This window comes from Peromyscus leucopus, chromosome 13 (genome assembly GCF_004664715.2).
Source record: "Peromyscus leucopus breed LL Stock chromosome 13, UCI_PerLeu_2.1, whole genome shotgun sequence".
In the NCBI taxonomy this organism is placed as follows: Eukaryota; Metazoa; Chordata; class Mammalia; order Rodentia; family Cricetidae; genus Peromyscus; species Peromyscus leucopus.
In genome coordinates, this window is record NC_051074.1 from 38084410 (window position 1) to 38111903 (window position 27494).

General features: G+C 48.6%; 2 protein-coding genes across 8 annotated transcripts; one reads left to right on the forward strand and one right to left on the reverse strand.

The window, feature by feature from the left end:
• Positions 1 to 520: 520 nt before the first annotated feature.
• Positions 521 to 4677, reverse strand: LOC114709312 (mitochondrial chaperone BCS1). Of its 6 annotated transcripts, none has more exons than XM_028893088.2 (8): positions 4411 to 4675; positions 2993 to 3312; positions 2772 to 2911; positions 2394 to 2588; positions 2113 to 2176; positions 1712 to 1881; positions 943 to 1060; positions 521 to 823 (listed from the first exon to the last, which is right to left on the reverse strand). In XM_028893088.2, exons 2-8 carry the CDS (start codon positions 3310 to 3312, stop codon positions 574 to 576), a joined length of 1257 nt encoding a protein of 418 aa, XP_028748921.1. In that variant the 5' UTR covers positions 4411 to 4675; the 3' UTR covers positions 521 to 573. The 6 variants fall into 6 exon arrangements, with proteins under 6 accessions (XP_028748921.1, XP_028748920.1, XP_028748919.1 ...); XM_028893087.2 differs by having other exon boundaries at positions 2993 to 3390; XM_028893086.2 differs by having other exon boundaries at positions 4231 to 4675.
• Positions 4678 to 5363: 686 nt separating this feature from the next.
• Znf142 (zinc finger protein 142) lies at positions 5364 to 27227 on the forward strand. 2 transcript variants are annotated; one of them, XM_028893043.2, is made up of 9 exons: positions 5364 to 5451; positions 7321 to 7634; positions 10998 to 11597; positions 13038 to 13199; positions 15178 to 16002; positions 17807 to 17984; positions 18934 to 21844; positions 22867 to 22972; positions 26291 to 27227. In XM_028893043.2, the coding sequence occupies exons 2-9, from the start codon at positions 7349 to 7351 to the stop codon at positions 26758 to 26760; spliced, it is 5538 nt and encodes a 1845-aa protein (XP_028748876.1). In that variant the 5' UTR covers positions 5364 to 5451; positions 7321 to 7348; the 3' UTR covers positions 26761 to 27227. The 2 variants fall into 2 exon arrangements, with proteins under 2 accessions (XP_028748876.1, XP_037066157.1); XM_037210262.1 differs by lacking the exon at positions 10998 to 11597.
• Positions 27228 to 27494: the final 267 nt, after the last annotated feature.

Genomic DNA, 27494 nt, shown 5'->3' on the forward strand with positions numbered 1-27494 from the left:
TAATAACAGCATTTGGGGGTCAGAGGCAGGTGGGTTTTTGAGTTCAAGGCCAGCCTGGTCTACAGAGTGAGTTCCAGGACAGCCAGGGCTACACAGGAAAACCCTATCTCAAAGAAGAAAACAAAACAACAACAAAAATACCATGTGCCATAATGTCATGCAATAATGTCTCTTCCTAGGGTGGCCTTTCAGAAGGCATATATTTTTCCATTAACAGTCTCTTCTTTGCCTCTCTTAGGCCATGGCCCATCATTTGTATATGGGTATCTTGGAGGCACCTGCTGTTGCAACTCCTATTTTATTCTCTCTCTCTCTCTTTTGGTCTTTCAAGACAGGGTTTCTCTGTGTAGCTCTGGCTGTCCTAGATCTCACTCTGTAGACCAGGCTGGCCTCGAACTCACAGAGATTCACCTGCCTCTGCCTCTCCAGTGCTGGGGTTAAAGGCATGCACCACCACAGGCTTCCTGTTTTATTCTCAAGTACAAATACAGCAAGGGAGGAAAGTCACAGAGCAGATTAGTTTGACAGTTGTTTATGGATTTTTTTTTTTAGAGCAGATAGTGGCCTGGTGGATCACCTCAGAGATTCAACATTTTCAATAGCCCCCATGGGGTCATTTTTATACAGCATGAAGTAGCCTTGCACCTGGGCAGGACTAATCTGGGATGTAGCTTTAAGGACATGTTCTGCAAAGTTCTCAGCCAAGGAAGGCGCTTGCCCTGGATAGAACCTCTGGAACATCTGGGTCAGCTGCCAGTGTGAGCAGTAGCCCACATACTCCTTCAGATCTACTCGCCCAGGACGTATCAGGGCAGGATCCAGCCTGAGGGGAAAAGCAGAATCATAGCTAACAGTCCTGCTAGCACCCGAAGCAGACAGTCTCCTCAACCCCCAACCCGTCCAAGGCATAGGACTAGAGGTTTTACCTTCCTTTCTTGTTACCTGTCGATGTGGTTGGTGGTCATGAACACGATGCGCGCCTCAGTGGAGGCTACACCATCCAAAGCATTGAGCAGCCCGCTGAAGGTGAGACGACCTAGACCTTGGTACTTCACAGGGTCTAGAGGGTGACAGGTCATGTCTTAGTTAAAGTTGAGCCCCGGTCCCCACCGCAGTTCCCTACTCATCAGCACCTCTTGTTGCTGGCTCAGACCTCCAGAAATTCCGGATTCCACTCTTCCACATTTACTTCTGACCCTCAGTATCTTAAGTAAGAATTTCCCTGGGTCAGGGAGGTGGCTCTGTGGTCAAAAGTGCTAGCTAGCTACACAAGCCTGAAGACCCTAGTTTGATCTCCGTCTCCAAGGAAAAGGCCGGATGCAGTGGCACGTATCTAAATCTTACGACGGTGGCATGTTGAGGGCGGAGACAGGAGTATGGAAGGACCAACAAGAGAGGCTGCTTCACCCGGAGGTGGTGGCGCACGCCTTTAATCCCAGCACGCGGAGGCAGAGGCAGGAGTATCTCTGTGAGTTCGAGGCCAGTCTGGGCTACCAAGCGAGTTCCAGGAAAGGCACAAAGCTACACAGAGAAACCCTGTCTCGAAGGAAAAAAAACAAAACAAAACAAGAAAGGCTGCTTCAACAAGGTACAAGGTGAAAACTGACTGCAAAAAGTTGTTCTCTGACCTCGGCACGCACACACGTGCCTGCACATTAGTGCACTAAAACCAGCTAAACAAAAGACTCCCCATCCCAGCATCCCCACTTACTCTCCACAGCCAAGTCTCGGCTGAGGAAAGCAGCATCCACATCCTCCAGGAGCACCAAGCTCTGCTGAGGGGCCACACTCAGCAGATGGTTGAGCCGGTCATCGGAGAGGCTGGAGTCTGTGAGGCTGAGCAGGCAGATGCTGTGCTCCAGTTCTCCAGCCAGAGCTGTTCTGTGGACAGAGACGTGGAAGGAGCTCCTAGGCAACCTGAAGACTCTTGGGGGTTCCTAGGAGGTATGCTTCACAGGCCCAAGTCTCCTCCTCTCCCACCCACTTGATGTTCTGTATGACTCATGTTTACCCTGGTTCTTAGTTCCCAGATCTTTGTCTCTTTTCCTACCCTATCAGTCCAGTTTTCCTGCAGAGGCTGTTTTTCAGAGTCGAGAGAATTTGACTACTCACATGAAACTGCTCTTTCCACAACCAGGGGGCCCATAAAGAAGGTAGCCACGTCTGTAGGGAATGCCTAGGGACATAACCAAGATAAACAAGACCTAAAGTGAATCCTGTACTCTGGCCCAGGTGTCCACATTCTCCATCAACTCTGTTCCCTTTTAGTCTGATGGTCTTAGTATCAGAAAAAGATATCCTCATAGACAAGTTTTCTTTTCCCATCTCCTGAGGTAGAATTTTCTGTCCCATCATCTGGCTATAGACTAGCCTAGATACTAGCTGCTTCTTACCTCTGTCAATGTACCACTTGGGGTTATCAATGAATTCCCGGATATCTTTGACAATTCGGTCAGCCAGGCCCTGCTGTAGGACTACAGAATTCAGTGGCCTGCGGCGGCGTGGATAACCAAAGGTACGCCATTCAGAACCCACAGCTGTGTACATCACCGTCTTGCCCTCTTCCTGCTGCAGGGCTAGTGCTCGGGCTGAGAGCAAGGAAACGAGGCAGTAAGTCTCTGGATCACAGCTGATTCTGCAATTAAGTAGAGCTCTGACCTGGTACCTTCCTCCCAAGTACTTGGATCCTCAGTCCTCCTCTCCAAGCAGCTGATGCCCAACCTCCCCATTCCTAAAAGCCCCACCAGAAGCTTGCCTGTTCCATCTCATACCTTCTTCCAGGATGTTGAAGAAAACCTTTCGGTCAGTGCCCAGGGCCGTGAAGGTGACAGTTTCCCAAGGAGTCCCCGTTTGTAAGTCTACCATCTGCATTTCTCGATTTCGTTCTACCCGGATCCATTTCCCCTGATACCTGAATAAAATTGTCAGAGTGACCCAATTTCCTCCATTAATCGGTCCTATCCTCAGAGCCCTTCCTAGCTTCCAATCTTACCAAATGAAGTGGTTTCCAGGGCTGGGGATAAATTCGAACTTGGTGGAGATTCGGCCACTTTCATGCTGCAGGTATGAGGTTTCAACACTGAGGTGCTGAGTGCGGGTACTGTGTCGGGTAAGCCAGCTAAGCAACCAGGCATAACTTCTGTCTCTAGCAGGGACTTCCAGTGTGATCATGTAATGGCGCCGGAATGCCACTAGACCCAGCTGGGCTCCTTTCCGGGCTACAGCCAGAGCCGTGCCCACACCTACCAGCCCAAATCCAGCCCCAAAGTAGGGATTGTCTTTCAGGGCCAGAACAAAGTCTGTAAATGGCATCTTGAAAGGAAAAAAAAAAACACAGATGCTTACAGGCCCCGAGGCAATGTCAAAACCTAGGGGTGGAGAGCCGCAGAGCTGGGAGAAAGCATAAGACGAGTTTAGAAACCAGACCCATCAAATTTGCCCCACTTCCCCCCGACAGAGGCAAGAGGCAAGGTCAGCAGTACTATGTGCTTCAGTATCCTTTGGTGGAGTAGACATGGTGTTGGAATGCCAGAGCACTCCAGGCTCTCCAATCCGTTTTGCTCTTCAGATAGAAAACCTTTGGCCAGAAGACCATGTTTGGAGATTTTTCTCAACTTCAAAAAGCAATATAACTAGCTTCACATCAGGAGAAGAGAAAGGCAAGACTTTGGTCCCTGGCAAGAGCTGAGACAAAAAGGGTCGCCATTGGGTGGAGTCAGCAAAGGTGATTTTTCCATTGATCTATCAGTGACCACGTGCCTTACCATTAGACATGCCCTTCAATATCCTTTCTCTTTCACCCAGCTCCTTACAAGGCTTCTCTGTGTAGCTTTGGAGCCTGTCGTGGAACTCACTCTGTAGACCAGGCTGGCCTCGAACTCACAGAGATCCACCTGCCTCTGCCTCCCAAGTACTGGGATTGAAGGCGTATACCACCACCGCCCGGCCTGACACCCAGTTCCTAATGGCCTGTTTAGATCTTCATTTCTCCCCACTTAAACTATTTTATGCAAGTTAAATATTATTTCTTGAAGTGGCATTTGAATGGCCCTTCGGTGATTGCATCATCCAGCCACCACACCCGGACCCTCTCCAATTCTGTCACTTCTACTCCAGCACCCTTGGTGACTTTTTCCCATTGAGTTCAAACACAACCGGATACGCAGGGACGCCCACATTAGGGCATCTACCTTTACTAGCAGTTCAACAAATATGCAAATCACTACCTACCTCTGGCCCACTGAGTTCTGTTGGTTCCGAATACCCCCTTCTTTATTCCCGGCATTCTTATTCAGATCTCACAGGCTATTTCCTCCACGGAGCCTTTTCCAAATTCAACCCAATAAGATGTGACTAGGCCTAACTGTAGACAATTCCCAAGGGGAAAAGGACGAATTATTTCCAGCACACCTCTCCTGTGACACTCCAACAACCGCCACTTTGTCCTCCGCCTGGCACGCCGGGCCACGGGTGAATTGACAGCGGTGACCTCCACTAAGGCTTGGAGCTGGGATCCGGGATTCCAGAACAACTTTGCATGGGAAGCCACTGACGAAGCTCTTCTGGCTCCCGGTTCCCGAGCCTGACACGCCGCAGCCGACTCGGGGACACCCTACACAACACAGCTCGCGCTTGCAGGAACGTGGTCGGGAGAAATCTGTCACTCCGCCCCCTTTGACTCCGCCATTGACTCTCTGGCCCTCAGACTCGATGGTAAAGCCCAGGCCGCAATCGGAGGGAGCGCCGCTAGGCCACGCCCCCCCCCAGCGCTACATCTACTTCCCGCCACACCCACCACAAAGTCCATGCCACTCTGCCCTGCCACTCTCGATGGTTCCGCTTGGGGCTCCAGAGCGAGGGTACTCAAGGACATAGGAGGGGGGGGGGGAAACCATAGAGTAGCACCGGCCGCGGAGAGAGACAGAGTGGCCGCTACACGTCGGATTCCCAGAGGCGCGTGGGCCGGGCGCGGCCGCAGCAAAGGCTCCAGTAGCTCCAGTCGCTGTCAGACCACAGAGATGCTGCTCCCAGCCGCCCTGGGGTAGAAGGTGAGAGAGCGGCTGGCGGCAGGAACGTGGGGCAAGTGCGGGTGCTGCGAGCCGGAGGTAAAAGTTTTTCCCAGCCCCAGCGTGAGTGGGCCTGGGGAGGTGGGACCCCGTGGGAGGGGAGGTGCTGAGGGCAGCACGCCGACGAGAGGGACCCGGGCGCATCTTCGGGTCACTGCTCTGGGCCCCGCCCGGGTACCCGCTGCCTCTCCTCAGGACCATAGTCGTGACGATGCATCGTCATTCCACGCCTTGCAGGTTCCGAAACGCCTTTCTCCTCCTTCGCTGGATCTCGTGACTTGGCTGTCGCCCGGACGGTGTAGACGCTGCCGCCGCCCCCACTTTACAGATCGGAAAGCTGAGTCCCGGAGAAGCGAGGGGCGCGCTTCTAGTTCAAGGCCACAGGGTGAGTCAGAGCCCAGAGGCGCGTGGGAACCGAGGTAGTGCGGGGCGCCTTGCTCCCCAGGCATTCGTGTCCCTTGGTTCTCCAGTCTCAAAGAAAGCCCGGTACTTCTCTCTGGCGCACTCCTACCTCGAGCTCCGCATCTTCCTGAGGCCGCGTGATGGAGCTGGAAGATTGGCCAGAGCAGCAATTATAAGTAGTCAGGGGAAGCTGTAGTTTCCAAAATTTAGCCTCCCTGACCACGGAAGTGCTCTGCCATGCCACCTTGTGAATTTCTGTCTGCTCTTGCTGGTTTTGAGCAGAGGGATTCTGCAGAATAAGGAATAGCGGCTCTCACCTGGCTCTTCTTCAACCTTGGTGACCCAATTTCATCAAGTAATTATTGTCATTTTGGGGTTTTGGTTTTTGTGTTTTTGGTGTTTTGAAACAGGGTTTCTCTGTGTTAAGAGCCTTGGCTGTCTTGGAACTCAGGCAGGCCTCGAACTCACAGAGTTCTGCCTGCCTCTGCCTCTTGAGTACCAAAAATTAAAAAAATTATCTCCCTTATTTCAGCCGTGTCTTGACAGGGCGTGTAGTTTAATTCGTTTCTCGGTTATGTTAGGTTCTGGAGCCCTTGGGAAGTTGGTGAGTTCCAAAGTCACCTTGTGTTTGAGGAACCACTGGTTTGACACCTAGGTGTAAGATACCTGGGTTTAGCTGGTCACTAGAATTTTCATGTCTGACTTGTGTAGCTTGTTGGTGTTTTGCATTCATTGAAGTGAAAAATGTCAATATTCTACTCAAAGCTCCACATTCAGTGTTGGGAATATATAATAGCTCATTTGTAGAGTACTTGCTTTGCATGCACAAAGCTCTGGGTATGGTCCCCAGCACCGCATTTTTGGGAAAAAAAAAAAAAAGATGTGAGTTAGAGAATTGGTTCACTGGTTAAGAGTGAATGCTGCTCTTTCTGAGGACCTGAGCATCCATTTCAGGTGTCTGACAACCACTCCAGCTTCAGGGGATCCAACCCCCTCTTCTGGACTCTGTAGGCACCTGCACTCATATATACATATCAACACACATAATTAAAAATAAAATCTTAAAAACAGGTGGTGTTGTGTACACCTGGACTTCCAGCACTCGGGAGGTAGATAGGCAGTACCAGGAGTTCAAAGTTCTCCTCAACTACACACCGTCTTTAAAGCCAGTTGAGCTGTACATCTAGGAAGGGAAACTGATAGGCAAACGCCAGTGCAGTGTAGTTTCTGATAGAGCTACATCCAGAGGCTGTCAGGACCCAAAAGAGAGAAAAATTAAGAATGCCAGGAAGCATTCACAGCAGAGATGATACTTATTTTCTTAAGGAGTCGGTATATTTGATTAGCTAGACGAGAGGTTGAGATGGATCGGATGGGAGTGGCAAGAAAGGGGAGAGGTCTACATGCAAAAAAGGATGTCACAGTCAGAAAGTGGCAAGTCCTCTGCTTAGGAGGGCGGGGAGGGAAGGCTGTCTGAAGAGGCAGGTCAGGGAGGACCATAAGTGAAGGCATGGTTTTATATCTGCACTGAGAATAATGAGATCGTTGGGGAGTAAGAGAGCCATCCTCTGGCCCCACTTAGTTGCGGTGGTCACTTGGCTGGCAAGAAACATAACCTGCACTCTTTAGCATTGGCCGCAACTTGTTCTCTACTAATACTGACATCTTTCTCATTTTATAATCTCCGTGCTGAATGTTGCTTTGAAAATATTTAGGATAATAAAGTATGGCAAGTTGTCATGAAAAGGAATGTCTAAATGGGTGGGCCAGCTTCCGAGCAGTTAAGAGTTCTAACTGTGTGTGTGTGTGTGTGTGTGTATTTATATGTTGTTTTTTTCTGGTTATTTGTCAGCATTTAGGAGGCCACAGCACATCAGTCGATGATAATGACAGACCCCGTGTTGGCATCCCAGCTGGCTAACGGCCCCGGAGAGATGGATGGACTCTGCTCTGAGCTGTTGTTGATTCCCCCGCCTCTCTCAAACCATGGAATGCTGGGCCCTGTCCAGGACACTTGTGCTTCCGGGGAGCCTGCCCCTTTGCCTGCTGACCCAGGCTGCCTCCTGGTAGAGGCCACAGCTACTGAAGAGGGTCCAGGGAACGTGGAGATTATTGTGGAAGCGGTAGCTGGAACCCTGACCCCAGGAGCGTCTGGAGAGACGTCAGGTACAAACGTAGTTGCTGCCAGGCCCGTGGGACATAGCCTTGAGTGTTTTGTCTGGGCTGTTGTTGGTCTTTCTCTTGAATGTGATGAGAACACAAGGTAGCATGCTATTTTTATACCTAGAGATGTTGTCATTTGTTTTGCAGTTGATGCATGCTGATGGAAGGCTGGCAGGGTAGCATACAGCCTCGTAACAAACTTTTGGCAAAGTTTCCCCTCCGAGAGCTTCATGTCTGCTAGGCAGTAATCAAGAACAGAAAGCAGTTCTGATACCTCTGCCCATTCTGGCTTGTCCTTACTCTGACAGTCCTTGGGGAGCCTTTCTTCCATACTGACCCTCAATCAGCCAGTCATTAGGCCAGAGGCCCAGCCTGAGTTTGGCAGGGCTTTCCAGAAGTAACTGGTATTTCCTTACCTTAGTTTCCTGTGTGTAACATGCTGTACTTACCCAGGGCATGCTGTTTATCTCAGAGGGAAGTTTCTCTTTATTCTTTCTACATCTAAAACATTCATTTTTAAGAAACTTCCTATTCTTTCACTGTTATCTTTCAGTTACAGTTGTAAACTTTGTCTTCTGACAGTGTAGGATAATAGCAAAGGATTCTGGGGGAAATTAGGTAATTTGACCATGTAAGAATTCTAAACTGAGCCAGGCATTGGTGGTGCATGCCTTTAATCCAAGCACTCTGGAGACAGAAGCAGGAATGTCTCTGTGAGTTGGAGGCCAGCCTGGTCTACAGAGTGAGATCCAGGACAGGCAGGGCTACACAGAGAAAACCCTGTCTCGAAAAACTGAAAAAAAAAAAAAAATCATAAACTTCTCTCTGGGGGAACAAAGAAAAGAGAGAGCATGAATGGACTGTGTGTTGGTGCACACTTTTAATCCCAATACTTGGGAGACAGAGGGTGGCTGATCTGTGTGAGTTCAAGACCAGCCATTGCTACATAGTGAGACCCTGTCTCAAGGTAATGGGTCTGGCAAGATGCTCAGTGGGTAAAGCATTCGCCACTAAGCTTGATGACCTGAATTCAACCCCCAGGATCCACAAGGTGAAAGGAGAAAACCAACTCCTACAAGTTGTCCTCTGACCTCCACACATGTGCCTGCACATGTGGACACATTTCATATGAATGAATGTTTTTAAAAAGTAAAAACTAAAAACAAGATCTTTAAATTTTAGAGTTCATTGTTTTTTGTCTTTTAAAGAAAGCTAGATATGGTGGTGCACACCTGTAATTCCAGGGCTGAGGAGGATTGCTGAATGTTCTGAGCCAGAGGTCTACATAGTGAAACCCAGGCCAGGATGTTATCTTGAGGGGAGAGAGAGAGTAAATGAATGGATAGGAATGACTCTACATGCAGTTCACAAAGAAGAAATAAATATAAACAATAGCCCTATGGGAAATGCTTAATTTCATAAAAATGCTATTTTTGCCTCTCAATTTTGGCCAAAACTAAGTATTTTAAATTTCTAGAGTTGGCTGGGTGTTGGTGGTGCACACCTTTCATTCCAGCACTCAGGAGGCAGAGGCAGGCGAGTTTGAAGCCAACCTGTTCTCCAGGATAGCCTGGGCTACACCAGGCTGAACCCTGTTTCCAACACACACACACACACACACACACACACACACAAGCAAACTTCTAGAGTTGAGAAGATGCTATGTAAGGATATATAGTATCTTGCAACTTTGGGTTTTTTTTTTTAATTGTTTATTTGTTTTTGATATGATTTTACTATGTACCTGTGGCTGTCCTGGAATTTACTATATAGACTAGGCTGGCCTAGAACTCACAGAGATCTGTCTGCCTCTGCCTCCTAGGTTTTGGAATTAAAGGCATATGCCACTATGCCTAGCTACTACTATCTTGCAACTTTGGGAGGATATAAAATATATATATATTTTTTAGTACTGGGGTATAGAACCCAGGTTCTTGTACATGGTAGCTAATTTTTATACTATCACCCAGCTGCATCCGCAACGTAAATTAAGCTTTTGAAGTTCAGTTTAGCTACGTTGCAAATTTTACAATAATGCACACTCTGACATAGTAATTCCACTCCAGGAACCTTTCTTAAAGGAAGACATACATGCATGCAAGGATGAGGTGTATAAGGCAACTTTGTTGTTGTTAGAAACATCTCTGTGGTCCATCAGGGCATAATTTCATTTTGATTTCATACCATGAACTGGCTAAAAAGATAAGGTAGATTGAATATGTAGTCACACACAAAAATAACATTGATAGGTGAGTGTGCTGGTATGTGTCAGTAATCCCAGAATTCCTTTAATCTTAGTACTCAGGAAACTGAGGCAGACTAGACTAAACTACATGAGCCAGCCTGGGTTACATGTCAAGACCCTCTCTTGTGGGTTTATGAGATGCTCAGTAGATAAAAGTGCTTGCCATGCAACCCTGACAACCTGACTTTCATCCTTAGAACCATGTTGAAAAGCTCATACAGATGAGGTAGCTTGGGTCTCTAACCCAACACTCCTTTGTGAGATGGGAGGTGCAGACAGGAGAATCAGCCCATAAACTTGAGGTCAAGTGAAACAATGTATGCAGTGCCCTTTGTGTGATGCTTGGTACACAGCAAAAGCTCATGCCAGCCATCACCTTCACCACCGTTATTACATCATCAGAAGGATGGAAGCCACCTCACTAGTATGCAGCAGCATGTGTGTGTGCACATCTATGCTCATGTAGATGTCAGAGCCAGGGATCTTCCTCAATTGCTCCCTATATTTTTTCTTTCTTTTACATCTTATTTTATCTGTGGTGTGTGTGGATATGGGTGCCTATGCAAACACAATTGTGAGCAAACAATTTGTGGGCTTCTCCTACCATGTGGGTTCTGGGGATTAAACTCAGGTCGTCAAGTTTGGTGGCAAAGGCCTTTACCCACTGAGCCTTTTCAGAAAGGGTCTCTTACTGAACCTGGAGCTCACAAGCTAGGTTTAACTATGCTAGCCAGCCAATAAGCTCCAGAAATCTGCCTGTCTTTGACTATCAGTGCTGGGGATCTGAATTGAAGTCCTGATGCTTACATGGCAGGCACTTTGCTTAGCCCAAATTTGCTTTTTCTTAATGCTTTCTGGATTATATTGTTTGTTGATTCATTAATACACTAAGCACGCATCTTTTGCCAAGTATTTTACTAGACACTAGAAATCCAAACACACCTTCCAGACAGACTATCCCTGACCTATGGGCTTATAGTTCAGGTGCGAAGCCTAACTTGAAGTCTGTCTGCACTCCGTGACTATAAAAAAGGTTCACTTACATTTCTACTAGTGACTAACCCTTTCAAGTCTTGTTCCGTCTGATTCTGTGCCTTTCTCTGTCGGTCCTCTGCCTGCAGGTGTCCTGGTAAAGGTGGTGGAGGTATACTTCTGTGAGCGCTGTGAACAGAGCTTTGCAGAGCCTGCTCTGCTCTCCCTGCACCAGTGCACTGAGACCCATGTTCAGGCTGTGCAGGACCTCTCTAGCCCCCCGTGCTCTGTAGAGCTGCCCCCCAGCAACCTCACCCTCAGTGGCCCGCTGCAGGACCCCAGCCTGCCAGATAGCCCCCTGCCATGCCCTGTATGTAGACAAGAGTTTGTCCAACCCCAGGCCTTGAAGAGCCACTTCAAGATTCACCGGGTCACTCCCAACACATTCTCCTGCCCAGAGTCTGGCTGTGTGTTCTCTGCTGAAGATCGCAAGGGTCTGCAGCATCACCTGAGACAGACCCACAAGGCAGTTCCTGTGCCCTGTTCCTTCCGGGGCTGCTCCCTGCTTTTTGGGAGCCAGCAGGGAATGGAGCTGCATCGGCAGGCCCATTACCCTTTCCACTGCAGCCATTGCAGCTTCATGGGCTCCAACGTCAAACTCTTCCGGCAGCATCAGCGGAGCCATGGAGCCAGTGCACGGGGAGAACTTTCTGCTGTTCAGGGCCTTCCATCCCAGGAGCTGCTGCCAGGTAGGGGCCAGGGACCAACTAGTCTCCTGCGTAGAATGTGTCTACAGTTGACCTCCTGTGACATTTGTTTCCAGTATGACTGTTCCATGAGTATGACAGAATGTAGACCATGGTTCACGAGGATGGAATTTCAGCCAGGCTATGATAGCGCACGTCTTTAATCCCAGCACTTGGGAGGCAGAGGCAGGTGGATCTCTGTGAATTAGAGACCAGCCTAGTCTACAGAGCAAGTTCCAGGCTGGCCAGGGCCACGCAGAGAAACCTTGTCACGGGGGAAAAAATACTGGGTGATATGGGAAAGGCTCTAGAAAACTTGAGCCAATCAGAATACATGGGACCAAAGGAAGCCTTTGTCTGTGAGTCAAATTAATTTATGCAATATGTAATCTGAAGATATTTTAACAATATCCTCTATTGATCTGTTTCAGACCATGCTATCTAAGGGCGAAAGTGCCTGTCAGTGACTGTTGCTACTAGTAGAACGTTTATTGATTGCCTTTAGAATGAATGAAATTGGAGCTGGATGAAATGGTGCATGCCTGTAATCCAAGCACTTGAAAGGGTTAGAATTTCAGGGTCATCTTTAGCTATATAGCAAGTTCCAGGTCAACTTGGACTATATAAGTTCATGTCTCCAAAACATAAACAAACATGAGAGTGGACAGAGAGGAATAGGGTTGTTTAAAAAAAAAAAAAAAGAAAAGGAAATCTTGCTGGGCAGTGGTGGCTCACACCTTTAATCCCAGCACTCAGGAGGCAGAGGCAGGTGGATCTCTGCGAGTTCAAAGCCAGCCTGGTGTACATAGTGAGTTCTAGGATAGTCAGAGCTACACAGAGAAACTGTCTTGAAAAAAAAAAGAAAGAAATCTCAGGAAGTGTGGTGCTTTATCAATTTCTCCTTTTAGTCTCAAAACTAACAAAAGCAGCATGAGGTGAGTGGAGGAGCAGGAAGTAAAGAAAAATAGTCCAGGAGAGGACAGACTGAGAACTTCACTTGCCAAGCCTCTTTCTTGTTCTTAAGTCTAAAGAGAACCTTTTGGGGGCAAGGTATGAGCCTGAAGTACCAATTAGGCTCCTCAGTAGAACAGTGAAGAGTCAGAGTATTGTACTCTGCCTTGAACATCCACCCTTTGGCTCTGGAGACCTGGGCCAAGGAAGTGCATTCTACACGTATCTACCTCTTAGCTCCTGCCCGCTTCCCAGTGACTTCAAAGTTCTGAGCTTCAAGGGGTCTAAGTCTGTTATCATTGTAGGTTTTTAGACTAGGGTTTTACTCTTGGTCTTCAGATCCCTGTCTTGAATAAGAATATATAAATTTACTTAGCATCCAAGATCCTTTTCTGCTAGAAGGAGAGGATAATTCTGCCTGCCAGTAAGTATAGTACCAGCCTTTGGTACTGTCATTGGCCCTTGTGGACTTGAAGTTTTATGTGCCCCCAGCTCCCAAACTTCCTCCCGGAGAGGGAGAACCTTCTGAGGAAGCAGGTGCACCATTGCCTGGGCAGGAGTCAGCCGAAGAGGATGGAGAGGAAGAGGAGAGTGGCACCCAGAAGGACTCCCAGAAAGTCTTGGAGAAAAGCCAAGGAGCTCAGCAGTTGGAAGGTAAAACATCCCTGGGGTTGAAGCTCTTCATGGCAGACAGAGTGGGGAGCCTGACGTTCAGGCCTTGGGCTTTGGTTTCCTGGGCTTTAGTTCAGATCCATGTTCTACTTAACTCAGAAGTCAAGATCTAGGGCTAGGGAAATAACTCAACAATAGAGTATTCCCTTAGCCTTTGTCAGTCCTTAGGCTTAATCTCAAGGACTTAAAACCAACAGCAAAGTCTAGTACGCAGTGACAAATAGGTCAAATAATCTGGTAACACGGGGCAGTGGTACAATACAATTTGTTCTAGGCAGGGTTTCTTCAGCCAGTGTCTTAGTTAGGGTTTCTGTTGTACAGTGAAACACCATGACCATAATAAAGCAAGTTGGGGAGGAAAGGATTTATTGGGCTTACACTTCCATATTACTGTTCATCATTGGAGGAAGTCAGGACAGGAACTCAAATGGCACCGGGAGGCAGCAACCGATGCAGAGTCCATGGAGGTGTGTTCTTTACTGGCTTCTTCCCCATGGCTTGTTCAGCCTCCTTTCTTAAAGAACCCAGGACCACCAGCCTAGGCATGGCACCGCCCACAATGGGCTGGGCCTTCACCCATCAATCTCTAATTAAGAAAATGCCTTACAGGCTTGGCCACAGCCCAGTCATATGGAAGCATTTTCTAGTTGTGGTTCTCTCCTCTCTGATGACTTTAGCTTGTGTCAAGTTGACTTAAAACTATCCAGTACAGCCATAGCCCTCTTTAGCAGGGAAAAGGAGTTCTGTTCATAGTATAGTTATCACAGGTTATTGATGATCAACCAGTTTTGTCTAGCTACCTAAGATTTTTTTTTTCTGAATCTTTGTTTCCATACTCGAACTCAATAGAAACACTTGAGATTCATCCCACAGGGGAAATATTTAAAAGAATCTGATTGTATTTATTACCAGCTCTCTATTATTTAAAGCTCAGTGAACCAGTATTTGGAAGTTGAGGGTACTATACCTTTCTTTCTGCTCACTCATTTTTAGACTCTTTTGCATCTGCCTTGCTGATCTTTCTGCATGTCAGTGTAAAGCAGGAGCAACAAGAATAAAAAGGCTTCATCCATATTTTCTTGGGCAGCTCCAAACAGAGGTTAGGAATAGTAGGTGACTTGGGAAAACACTTGACACAGGTCACAAGAAGGTCTTAGTATAGATTGGTGCCTAGCCCAGTTGTCATCAGAGAGGCTTCATCCAGTAGCTGATGGAAACAGATGAAGAGATCCACAGGCAAACATTAGGCCAAGCTCAGGAATCCTGCTGAAGAGAGGGGTCAGGAACATCACAAGAAAACCCACAGAATCAACTAACCTGGGCCATAGAGCTCATAGAGACTGAACCAACAACCAGGGAACCTGCACGGGACTGACCTCGGCCCTCTGCATATATGGGACAGTTGTGTAGTTTGGTCCTCTTGTGGGACTCCTAACACTGGGAGCAGGAGCTGTCTCTAACACCTTCGCTGGCTTTTGGGACCCTATTCCTCCTTCTGGATCGCCTTGCCCAGCCTTAATACAAAGGGTGGTGCTTAACTTAGTCTTACTGCAACTTGATACGCCATGTTTTGTTGATACCCATGGGAGGACTGCCCTTTTCTGAATAGAAACGGAGAAGTGGAGTGGGCAGCAGAGTGGTGGCGGGAGAGGAGGGAAGGGAAAGTGCAGTCAGGATATAAAATAGATAAATTTAAAATTAAAAATCAATAATTTAAAAAAGGCAAGAAGTTAACAAAAAACAACAACAAAAGGGTATGAGTAGTCCTTGTAGTTCTTTCTCTTGATAGTGGAGTTTCTCACCTCTTCTTTGAAACAACATTTGAGACTGGTGTTTTTGGGTTTTATGAAAAGAAAGGCCCGTGGTATTTGTGTCTGTACAGGCTGTGGCTTCTATTGTCTAGCTAGCCACTGAACTCCTAGAGAACCTGACTGGTAACCCTCTGCATTCTCTTTCACAGGGCATGTGGCTTCCAGCACTGAGTCCCTCTTCAAGACACACATGTGCCCAGAATGCAAGCGCTGCTTTAAGAAGCGGACCCATCTGGTAGAGCACCTACATCTCCACTTTCCAGACCCGAGCCTCCAGTGTCCTAACTGCCAGAAGTTCTTCACCAGCAAGAGCAAACTCAAGACCCATCTGCTCCGGGAGCTGGGTGAGAAGGCCCACCGATGTCCTCTGTGCCACTACAGTGCCGTGGAGAGGAACGCCCTTAACCGCCACATGGCCAGCATGCACGAGGACATTTCCAACTTCTACTCAGACACCTATGCCTGTCCCGTCTGCCGAGAGGAGTTCCGCCTCAGCCAGGCGCTCAAAGAGCACCTCAAGAGCCACACGGCAGCGGCTGCCGCAGAGCCGGCCCCCCTGCGCTGCTTTCAGGAGGGCTGCACTTACGCCGCCCCCGACCGCAAGGCCTTTGTGAAGCACCTCAAGGAGACCCATGGAGTGCGCGCCGTGGAGTGCCGCCATCACTCATGTCCCATGCTCTTTGCCACAGCTGAAGCCATGGAAGCCCACCACAAGAGCCACTATGCTTTCCACTGTCCCCACTGTGACTTTGCCTGCTCCAATAAGCACCTGTTCCGCAAACATAAGAAACAGGGCCACCCAGGCAGTGAAGAGCTACGGTGCACCTTCTGCCCCTTTGCCACCTTCAACCCGGTAGCCTACCAGGACCACGTTGGCAAGATGCACGCTCATGAGAAGATCCACCAGTGCTCTGAGTGCAACTTTGCCACTGCCCACAAGAGGGTGCTTATCCGACACATGCTGCTGCATACTGGTGAGGTGGCTTCCATCCTTCTGATGATGTAATAACGGTGGTGAAGGTGATGGCTGGCATGAGCTTTTGCTGTGTACCAAGCATCACACAAAGGGCATTGCATACATTGTTTCACTTGACCTCAAGTTTATGGGCATGACTCTAGTATCCCAAGTTTACAAGGATATAAGGCATAAGTTGATGTCATTCAACAAATGAAGTAGTCAAGTCGTGTCTGAATCCATGCACTCTGATTTCAGAACCTGTGTTCTAACACTGGACTCTCATTCCTTACCCTTCAGCACTTGTCCAGTTCCACCCGCCCTAGTCAAGTGCAGATGGGTGATGTTCAGCCTTTTATAGTGCAGACTTGCAGACCAGGACAGATAGCTCCCTTTATAATTCAAGGTTGGGGAGTCTGTAGGAACAGGAGAAGGAAAAGTAGTCAGCCATCCATATATTGTGGCTTTCCTTAGAACTGAACATGATCGCCTCTAGTAACTTGAAAACTGACTTGTTTTTATATTGGATTCCTAAGGTTGTTTGCATTACTGAAGCCTTAGATGACAACTAAATCAGGCTTCCTACTATGGTATCACCTCTGATCCCCGCAAACATCTATGCACTGGTGAACCATTAAGCCAGTCCCACAGAAAACTCTGGTTAGAAAAATAATTTTTAGACAGTTTGGTCAAAGCTATTGTTATTCCCATATAACAGTTCTTTTCTGTGCACAGTTTAGTCACAGACTGTAGTTTCCAAGGCCTTTTCCTAAAACCTGTGTCTGTGTAGAGTTCTTTTAGATGCATTATCCTATTTCATCCTTAACAGTCTTGTAAGCAAGGCAGGTAAAGATAAGAGACAAAAAATTGAGAAGTTAAACTTAGATGTACAATAAGATCACAGAGAGCTATTCTGTGTGCCCTTTACCACACAGAAGTGGGAGGGAGGAACATGGCCACCAGCCTCTAAGTGCCAGGTATTGAGCAAGTACTGGGACAGCTCATCCTTGAGTTCTTACTGTGCACCACTGACAGCTTTGGTATGTTTTGTTTAATACTTAACACCAACCAGGCGAGGTCTATATTTTGTTGTTCCCTTTCTGGAAACAAGGAAAACAGGCTGCCCAAGGCCATGTGGTCCACCATTTAATAAAATGGCTTTGTGATTTCTCTGTGCCTTGATTTTCGCACCTCTAAAACAGAGATAATAATAGCACCTTATAGTGTTGTTATGAAGACTCATTGAGAGGAGGCACTTTATGCAGAGCTCAGGCACACAGTGAGCACTGTATAAATGCTGGCTGTTCATAAGCATTTCTCTGTTGGAATCTAGAATTTCAGTTCTATTTCTTTTCCTGTTCTAATCTCTACTTAGGAAATGAGAAAGAATTGAGTTACAGGTACCAACTACCTTTTTCTAAAAATCAAAGGTCAGCTTGATGCACACCAGCACTGGGGAGGCAGAGGCAGGCGGATCTCTGAGTTCGAGGCCAGCCTGGTCTACAGAGTGAGTTCTAGGACAGCCAGGGCTACACAGAGAAACCCTGTCTCAAAAAACACAAGCAAAAACATCAAAGGTAGACTTTAATTTTATAAAGCTGACAGTCTGTACTTTTCCCCCTCTTCATTGGTATAGGAGTTGGAGGAAATGTCGGAGACAGCTATAATGTTGCCTTCTTTCTTGTGAAGTTTGCTACATACCTGGTAGCACATACAGCTTTTGCTCCTGCCTGGCATCATAGCAAACTTGCTGGAAGAGATGATATGGCCACTCAGTCAAATCTATATCTGACCTGTGTTTTTTCTCCTACACACACTACAAGGAGAGAAACCTCACAAGTGTGAGCTGTGTGACTTCACGTGCCGGGACGTGAGCTACCTATCCAAGCATATGCTGACCCACTCTAATACCAAGGATTACATGTGTACGGAATGTGGCTATGTCACCAAGTGGAAGCACTACCTGAGTGTGCACATGCGGAAACATGCAGGGGACCTCAGGTAGGAGCCCACACGCTTCCATCCCGGGCCCGTGCTTGCTTCTTGTTTGTAACACCGGTCTCCGCTCCTGCTGTCTTAGCTCCAGCACCTCCAGTTGAGCCTGTCTCTGTGGCCCGTTCTGCATGGTGAGAGCATTCTGGGCCAGGCGAAGGAAGAGAGGGGTTAACGTGTCACCTGAGGGGCTGAGGAGGTGGCCCAGTCAGTAAAGTGCTTCCTGCAATCATGAAGGTCTAAGGAGTTCAGTCCCTAGAGCCCACATTTAAAGTGGTATTCAGTTCCCAGAATTTGGTCTCAGGAAAATGGATCTACACTTAATGGCACCAAATGGCCACTTTAAGATCCAGTAACACCTGGACGAATTCTCTGACCTATGGGCACATCTGCCTAGGGGCTTGGTCTGTAGCCTTTATACCTCCACTGGGGAATAGAACAACACACAGAGACCTGCTCTATGGGCTTTCAGTTCCTTAGAAGTCATTGGGCACTGCCGCCCTGGCATACCTGCCCCACTTTACTCATGATTACTTTCCTATAGGAAGTAGTTTGGGACTTGGCAGAACACTTTTCTAGCATGCAGAAAACCCTGAGTTCAGTCCTCAGCATCTCAAGACCGGAGGAGGGTGGTGGGGGTGGGGGGGGGTGGGGAGATGGAGGGGCACACACCACACCATACACACATGCAGTAGAGAATAGAGAGTTCCAGCTCTGGAAGCTAGGCTGTCTGCCCATCACTTCCTTTGGGAACGCCTTTAGGCAGACGACGCCTAACTTCAGTGCCTTGGCCTCATCTGTAAAGTAGAAATACCTACCTCACAGGATGGTGGAAGGCAAGTTAAATCAGATGGTTCACGTGCAGCACAGAGCGCAGACCCAGACCTATAGTATTTAGTCAGTGACTGTAAACTGTTAGGATTTATTGTGATTGACTCCGCTTTGTCCTTCTTCCCAGATACCAATGCAACCAGTGCTCTTACCGCTGCCATCGGGCCGATCAGCTGAGCAGCCACAAACTGCGCCACCAGGGAAAGTCCCTCATGTGTGAGGTGTGTGCCTTTGCGTGCAAGCGGAAGTATGAGCTTCAGAAGCACATGGCTTCCCAGCACCACCCTGGCACACCCGCCCCACTCTACCCCTGCCGCTACTGCAGCTACCAGAGCCGCCACAAGCAGGCCCTGCTGAGCCATGAGAACTGCAAGCACACCCATCTCCGGGAGTTTCACTGCGCTCTCTGTGACTACCGTACCTTCAGCAACACCACCCTCTTCTTCCACAAGCGCAAGGTCCATGGCTACGTGCCAGGGGACCAGGTTTGGCAGTTCTGCAATGCCAGCCAGGAGGTGGAGGGGGCCAGGCAGTGCCTGGCACCTCCATCAGACTTAGGGCCTTCAAGCCAGCTGTCAGCCCAGCCCTCTGAGAGACAAGACCCTGAAGATGGGATTGTGGCGGACTCCAGTGTGGACCAGGCCCTGCCAGAGACAAGTGATGAGGTCAGCACCACAAGACAGGGTGGTATTGAGGCTCCCCAAGGGGATAACCTGGTTGGCAGCCCCAGCCCAGGGGAGGCGGAGGAGGGTGGCTGCACACTACACTTGGAGGCCCTGAGGGTAGACCTAGAACCTGTGGCAGAGCCGCCACCCCTTGAGGAGCTCACTGAAACAGCCCCTGTGGAGTTCAGGCCTCTTGATCCCCCGGGGCCACTGGGAATGGAAAGACCAGATGGGCTGGAAGAGCCCGAACTGTCCAGCTTTGAAAGTGTTGGGACTCCTGGTTTGGTTGCTGAAGAGCCCATTCTGGAGAAGCTAGTCTCTGAGCCCCCCAGAAACCCTCTAATACCCGAGGAGACCCCTAACACACTCAAGGCGACTCTGTCCACTGAGACTGCACCGTTGCCGCCGTTTCCTGAGTCAGAGTCACTGCTTAAGGCCCTGAGGAGACAGGACAAGGAACAAGCAGAAGCACTGGTGCTGGAGGGCCGGGTGCAGATGGTAGTGATCCAGGGAGAAGGCAGAGCCTTCCGCTGCCCACACTGCCCTTTTATCACTCGCCGGGAGAAAGCCCTGACTCTGCACTCCAAATCGGGGTGCCACAGCCGCCGAGAGCCCCTGCTGTGCCCCGAGTGTGGAGCTAGCTTTAAGCAACAACGTGGCCTCAGCACACATATGATGAAGAAGTGCCCTGTTCTTCTCAGAAAGAACAAGGCTTTGCCCAGACCTGTCTCTCCCACTCGACACCCTCAGCTTCCAGGGAGCCAAGCCTCACAGGATGCTGAACGTGGGAAGCCCCCTCCTCTACCATCAAAGGTAGAGCTCCTGCTTCCAAAAGACGTTCCTCCTGAGCTCCCTGGGGAGCCAGGAGTAGAGGAAGCTCCTCCCATGCCCTCGGACCTCTCGGCCTCTCTGGCAGGGACGTCCTTCCCCACAGGACCCTCTGAGAAGTTCCACTTTGAGCAAGGCAAGTTCCACTGCGGCTCGTGCGCATTCCTTTGCTCTCGGCTCTCCTCCATCACCTCTCATGTGACCGAGGGCTGCCGGGGGGAGCGGAGCCGGGGAAGAAAGCGTGGGCGCCCCCAGACGCATCCTGGTGTGCTTCCCCTCGACAACGGGGCCTCCACTCTCCTGAATAGTGGGGGTGCAGAGTCCAGCCCTGGTGACAGGGACCCTGCTGTGGCTCAGAAGCAGAAGGGTGGCCTCTTCTCCTGCCCCACCTGTCCCTTTAGCTGTCAGCAGGAACGGACCCTGAGGACTCACCAGACCCAGGGCTGCCCCCTGGAGTCTGGAGATCTGCACTGTGGGCTGTGCCCATTCGTTGCTCCTGCTGCTGCTGCTCTGAGGCTCCATCAGAAGCGGAGGCACCCCACTGGAGCCCCCACCTCTGGCCCCCGGCCCCTTCTGCAGTGTGGGGACTGTGGTTTTACCTGCAAGCAGAGCCGATGCCTCCAGCAGCACCGGCGACTCAAACATGAGGGTGTGAAGCCACACCAGTGCCCTTTCTGTGATTTTTCTACTACTCGACGGTACCGGTTGGAGGCCCACCAGTCTCGACACACAGGTGTTGGCCGCATCCCTTGCAGCTCCTGCCCGCAGACCTTTGGTACCAACTCAAAACTGCGCTTGCACCGACTGCGAGTACATGACAAAACACCCACCCATTTCTGTCCACTCTGTGACTATAGTGGTTATCTTCGTCATGACATCACTCGCCACGTCAACAGCTGCCACCAAGGCACCCCATCCTTTTCCTGCTCCCAATGTGAGGCCCAGTTTAGCTCAGAAACAGCCCTGAAGCAGCATGCTCTGCGCCGACACCCGGAACCTACACACCCGCCCCCTGGCTGCCCTGGAGAGGCCACTGAGGGCCCCTTGCACTGTTCCCACTGTGGCCTGCTCTGCCCCAGTCCTGCCAGCCTCCGAGGACACACCCGTAAACAGCACCCGAGGCTGGAGTGTGGGGCCTGCCAGGAGGCCTTCCCTAGCCGGCCAGCCCTGGACGAGCATCGGAGGCAACACCACTTCAGCCACCGCTGCCAGCTCTGCAGCTTTGCTGCCCGGGAGCGGGTGGGCCTGGTGAAGCACTACCTGGAGCAGCATGAGGAGACGGCCGCAGCCCCCTCAGGAGGGGAGGGCGGTGCTGGCCAGCCCTCCCTTTGCTGCCCTTTCTGTGACTTCGCATGTCGCCATCAGCTGGTACTGGATCACCATGTAAAGGGACACGGAGGCACCCGGCTCTACAAGTGTACTGACTGTGCCTATACCACTAAAAATCGGCAGAAGATCACCTGGCACAGCCGAATTCACACCGGGGAAAAGCCTTACCGCTGTCACCTCTGCTCCTACGCCTGTGCTGACCCTTCTCGCCTCAAGGTAAGGTGTCAGGAAATGCAAAGAATGCAGGCTCCGAATTCTCTTCTTTTTTTTAATATTTGTGGTGTGTGTGGTTGTGTATCACATGTGAGCCTGGTGCCTGCAGAGCCAGAAGAGGTATTGGATCCTCTAGAACTGGAGTTAAGGACAGCTGTGAGCTGCCATATGGGGGCTGGAAACTAAACCCTGGTCCTCTGGAAGAGCAGCCAGTGCTCTTAATTGCTGAGTCATCTCTCCAGTCTCCTGGATTCTATAACCTTAACAATTACACATATTCGCCTGTGACTCCCGATAGATTCCTTAACTTCTCAAAACTTAAGAGATTCCTCAGGTTGGGGATTTAGCTCAGTGTTAGAGCGCTTGCCTAGCAAGCACAAGGCCCTGGGTTTGGTCCTCAGCTCCAGAAAATTAAAAAAAAAAAAAGATTCCTCATCTGTGAAAGGGATGATACAATTTCATGAGCTTTGTAAAGATAAATTCTATAACTGTTTGCCATGTGATAAAAGCATTTAATACTTTAAGAATAATCTGGGTAGTAACAGCTAACATTTATTGAGCACTTAATTTATTAATGCCTAGTACTCATTTTTTTTTACTGTGTAGTACTCACTTTTTTTCTCTGTGTAGTTTTGGTGCCTATCCTGCATCTCGCTCTGTAGACCAGGCTGGCCTCGAACTCACAGAGATCTGCCTGGCTCTGCCTCCTGAGTGCTGGGATTAAAGGCATGCACCACCACCGCCCAGTCTTAGTACTCAATTTTAATCATTTGAAAATACAAGGTGGGTCACTGGGTAGGGACTTAGTGATGATAATGCTTGCTTGCCTAATATACACAAGACCTTGATGTTTAGTCCCCCACATCACTACATGCACACAGATAGATACCTGTGTTATGTTACAGGTTATTAAACAGAATTAGGAGTTAGCTTACCCTACAACATAACTAGTAAGAAACAGCTGAGACCTGAGGGAGCCCCTGCCGCATGGGGAGTAAGCATTCTGCATTGGGTCTTCCTTCTAGTACCACATGCGGATCCATAAGGAGGAACGGAAGTACCTGTGCCCTGAGTGTGGATACAAGTGCAAGTGGGTCAACCAACTCAAGTACCACATGACCAAGCACACAGGTAAGGGAGGGTGGGAACTGACTCTCTTGCTCAAAGGGTGTCCCTGTTCTCTGCAAACTTGACCTCCCTGAGATGGTGGATGTCCTCACTCAGACTCAGAGCCTACATCCGTTTTCGCTCTGGGAATAGGGTCTACACAGGAAGAACACACCAGAAATGGTTTGCCAGTCCATTGAAATGTGTTAGACATCCAAGAGTGGGTACACCTGAAAGCTGGACAAGTGTATTATTATGATCCAAGACCACACACACACACACACTCTTTCTCTCTCACACATGGAGACCCTCCAGATCAATTTTGAGTAACCACTGAGAGATACGTGGTTTCTATGTAAATGTGGTAGAATGATTGTAAGTGAGGAGAAAGGTGAAAGTTTCCCCCCTCCCCTTTTTTAATGTGCATTGGTGTTTTACCTGCATGTATTTCTCTGTGAGGATGCCAGATCTCCTGGAACTGTAGTTACAGATAGTCAGTTGTGAGCTGCATGTGGGTGCTGGAATTGAATTCCAGTCCTCTGGAAGAGCAGCCAGTGCTCTTAACTACTGAGCCATCTTTCTAGCCCTAAGTTCCCTGCTTTTGTTTTTTCTTCTCTAGGGTATGGAATCCACAAACCACGGGTTCTCTGTAAAGGGTTAATGATTGGGTACCTTTGATTATGGCATGTGATTTCCCCCATATGTGGAGGAATATCTTTATCTTTTTTTTTTTTTTTTTTAACATTTTCTCTTTGTGTTTTTGTTTTTGTTGTGTTTTGTTTTTCTTTTTTTCTTTTTTTTTTTTCTGGAGCTGAGGACTGAACCCAGGGCCTTGCGTTCTACCACTGAGCTAAATCCCCAACCCCTGTGTTTTGTTTTTCAAGACAGGCTTTTTCTGTGTGGCCCTGCCTGTCTTTGAACTCACATATCAGCCTGCTTCTGCCTCCCAAGTGCTGGGATTCAAGTCATGCGCCACCACTACCTAGTTAGTTTCTTATCGTGGACTATGGGGGTCCATCTCCTCAATAGTCCCCTCCCAGGGTCTGGGAAGAATCTACAACCACCTGATAATTAATCTTTGATATAAAGAAATAAATCTATGTACACGAAACTCCTTAGTCCATATACTTTATTATTCTGTGTCAGTTACAAGCTTCTATTCTGCTCTCATATTTAGCTCCTTTCTTGCCTGATTTCTCTACACTTATCTGCGGTCCCCTCTATCTTAACTCCTTCATCTTAATTCTGCCCCTTCTAGGCTCTCATCCATCTTGTTCTTTCCCATATCATCTCCTCTCCTATCTCCTTCTCCTCTCCCATCTTAGTTTGTTCCTCTCAAGTTCTTACCCATCTAGTTCTTCCATTCTCTTTTCTCTTCTGCGTCCTCTGCATGCCCCGGAAGTCCTGGTATATATACACTTACAAGCAGTATTCTCTTAGCATTACAAAGCCAGGCTTCCAGGGTCAAACAGAGGGGTGATAAGAATCACACAGGGAGGCAATAACCGTTAATTATCATTCACAACCCAAAGTGACCAATGGGGAAATGAATTAACTAAAGGCTAAATTCAGGTAATATCTAAGAAGAGGGCTCTTATGTGATCAGCTATAATCTTAAACCTGATTGGTAGAAAATGTTAAGAATCTATAAGTTGCTAGGTCAGTGGGAGAAAATAAAACTGTCTCCTTTTTTCCTGTGGCTCATATCTGTCCAAGCTATCTGCCATTTTTCTGCAGGGTGGGGGAAAGTGTGCTTAGTCGCTAGGCAACCTGTGTACAGCTAGATGCCTCTGGTGATAGTTAAAGGGAGATCTGGATAGAGGTAAGGTTTGGGAGAGGAGGAAGTAAAGTTTAATTGGCACATCCGCCAGGCCTTCTCAAACAGGTAGCCTGGATGGTTAAGTCTGTTCTTAGAGAGTACAGAGTTATCTCTGATAAGGTACTTTCCTCCATCTGGGGATGGAACTGGCCGGATGCTGCTAATGACGATAATTACAGGGAGGCTTGAACTGGAGTTCTGGCTGAGCATAGCTGTCAGCGCAGAAGGTTATCTAAATATTCCTAGAAGTGGTTAGGTAAGGAGTTAGAGGTCTATAAAGTTAGTAAGGCTGTAAGAAAGGAGGATCCCGGCTGGAGAGATGGCTCAGCGGTTAAGAGCACTGGCTGTTCTTCCAGAGGTCCTGGGTTCAGTCCCCAGCAACCATATGGTGATTCACAGCTCTCTATAATGAGATCTGGTGCCCTCTTCTGGCATGCAGACATACATGCAGACAAAACACTGTATATGTAATAAATAAATATGTAATCAATAAATCTTTTTTTAAGAAAAAGATTTAAAAAAAAAAAAAAAGAAAGGAGGGTCCAAGCTAAATTGTATAAGGCTATTACTTAACGTCCACCTGACCTAGGCGGTGTGTCCTTGTGGAATTTATCTTAAATCAGGAGACTTGCATGTGGACTGTTATTACTGCTAGTCCTTGAAAGTGGCCAAGGGAGATATCTGATTCCAAAGAAAGCCTTTCCTGAGGCTGTTCTCCAAATACCTGGATTGTGTTTGTCCAGAGAGTGATCAGTCCACACTCTTAGCCCTTCTCAGGGAAAAGTCACTTGGGAAACTATGAAGGCACACATGATTTTCATAACAGAAGACAGCTGATATATAACAAGCCGAATAACACCAAAAACTCCTTGGAATTTGGCTTCCTCTGGAGGAATTCCCTGATCCCTCCAGGTAGTGACTTTGCCATAACCAGCTGAGTTCTTATGATATATTCCTGCGGCCCGCAGTAGTAGTTTCTCTTTTTTTTTTTTTTCTTTAGTTTGATAAGAAAGTGTGTCTAAAGCTGGGTAATAGTGATGCGCACCTTTAACCCCATCACTCGGGAGGCAGAGGCAGGTGGAGGTCTGTGAGTTTGAGGCCAGCCTAGTCTACAGATCGAGATCCAGGACAGGCACCAAAACTACACAGAGAAACCCTATCTCTTAAAAAAAAAAAAAAAAAAAAAGAAAGAAAGAAAGAAAGTATGTCTAAATGGAGTCTTTAAGTTGTATAGTATCACATGACCAAAGAAGTGTTGGAGTTTCCCATTTAATAACCCTGTCATAGTTGAGTATTCTTTACTATCAGGTAGACTAGTAGGTTGGAATTCCAGTTAGTCATCAGCTTCCACTGGGACCTGTATGCATACAAGGACTGAGTGGAGAAAGGCACCAGAATGTCAGATGTGACTGGGACAGAAAAGCTTGTGCTGTGTTCTTTATATCCGAGTATCATGCTGACTTTTTATGACTCACTGACCCTTGTTCTTCCCTCTTCCGTGGTGGTTTGTGCCTGTCCTATAGGACTGAAGCCATACCAGTGTCCCGAGTGTGAGTACTGTACCAACCGGGCTGATGCGCTGCGTGTCCACCGGGAGACACGACACCGAGAGGCACGGGCTTTCATGTGTGAGCAGTGTGGCAAGGCATTCAAGACACGCTTCCTGTTGCGCACCCACCTGCGCAAGCACAGTGAGGCCAAGCCCTACGTGTGCAATGTTTGCCACCGTGCTTTCCGCTGGGCTGCTGGCCTGCGACATCATGCCCTTACCCATACCGACCGCCACCCATTCTTCTGCCGCCTCTGCAGCTACAAAGCCAAGCAGAAGTTCCAGGTGGTCAAGCATGTGCGCAGGCACCACCCTGACCAGGCCGACCCCAACCAGGGTGTGGGCAAAGACCCCACCACTCCCACAGTGCACCTACATGATGTGAAGCTGGAAGATCCCAGCCCTCCTGCTCCTCCTGCTCCCCCGACTGGACCTGAAGGCTGAGCCTCTACCCCACCTCTGGCTTAGGAAGAACATATAGTCCAAGATATGCAAACTGGGACTGTAGCTAGCCTGAGGAGCTTAGGTCCTGAAGGAGGGCTGGCTTTGGGATGTCAGTGTGGCTGGAACACACTCCCCACCCTTGGGACTCTGGCCTTTGAAATGAACAGCTATGTAAAAGATAGGCTTGGACTAACACGTTGATTTCTTCTTGAGTAGCACTATGGTTTTAACCTGTGACTGAATCACCTGTGTTTACCATTATTGCATCAGAGTCCCTGGCTGTAAGGGTTTTGTTTTATTCACTCCATTACCTCTTCCTTCTTACTGCTTCAAGTCCTGTTTTGGTTTTTTTTTTTTTTTTTTTTTTTTTTTCCTTCACCATTTTCTAAACAGTTATACCTAATTGCATGTGTTCCTGTGCCTAGTGCTCTGTAAGCATGTGAAAGAGAAGATTACCAGTTAACGGATGTGTCTGGATCCCTGTCATAATTCCTAGGTTGTCGTCTGGGTTTGCCCTGTCTTCTCCTAGGCCTCTGTCCTTGGTCTCTTCTACCTCAAAGAGGTTCTGAAACAGACCACATTATCTGTGGTGGCTCTTCCCTTGCTCCCTGTTTCAGGCTCTTTTTGTCAGAAGAGGATTGCCACCCATTCCGCTTCCTCCCAGAAGCAGCTTTAATCAGTCAGAAGACTGGTCCGGCAGCCACATCAAGGAGTACAGGCGTCTGGGCAGTGTG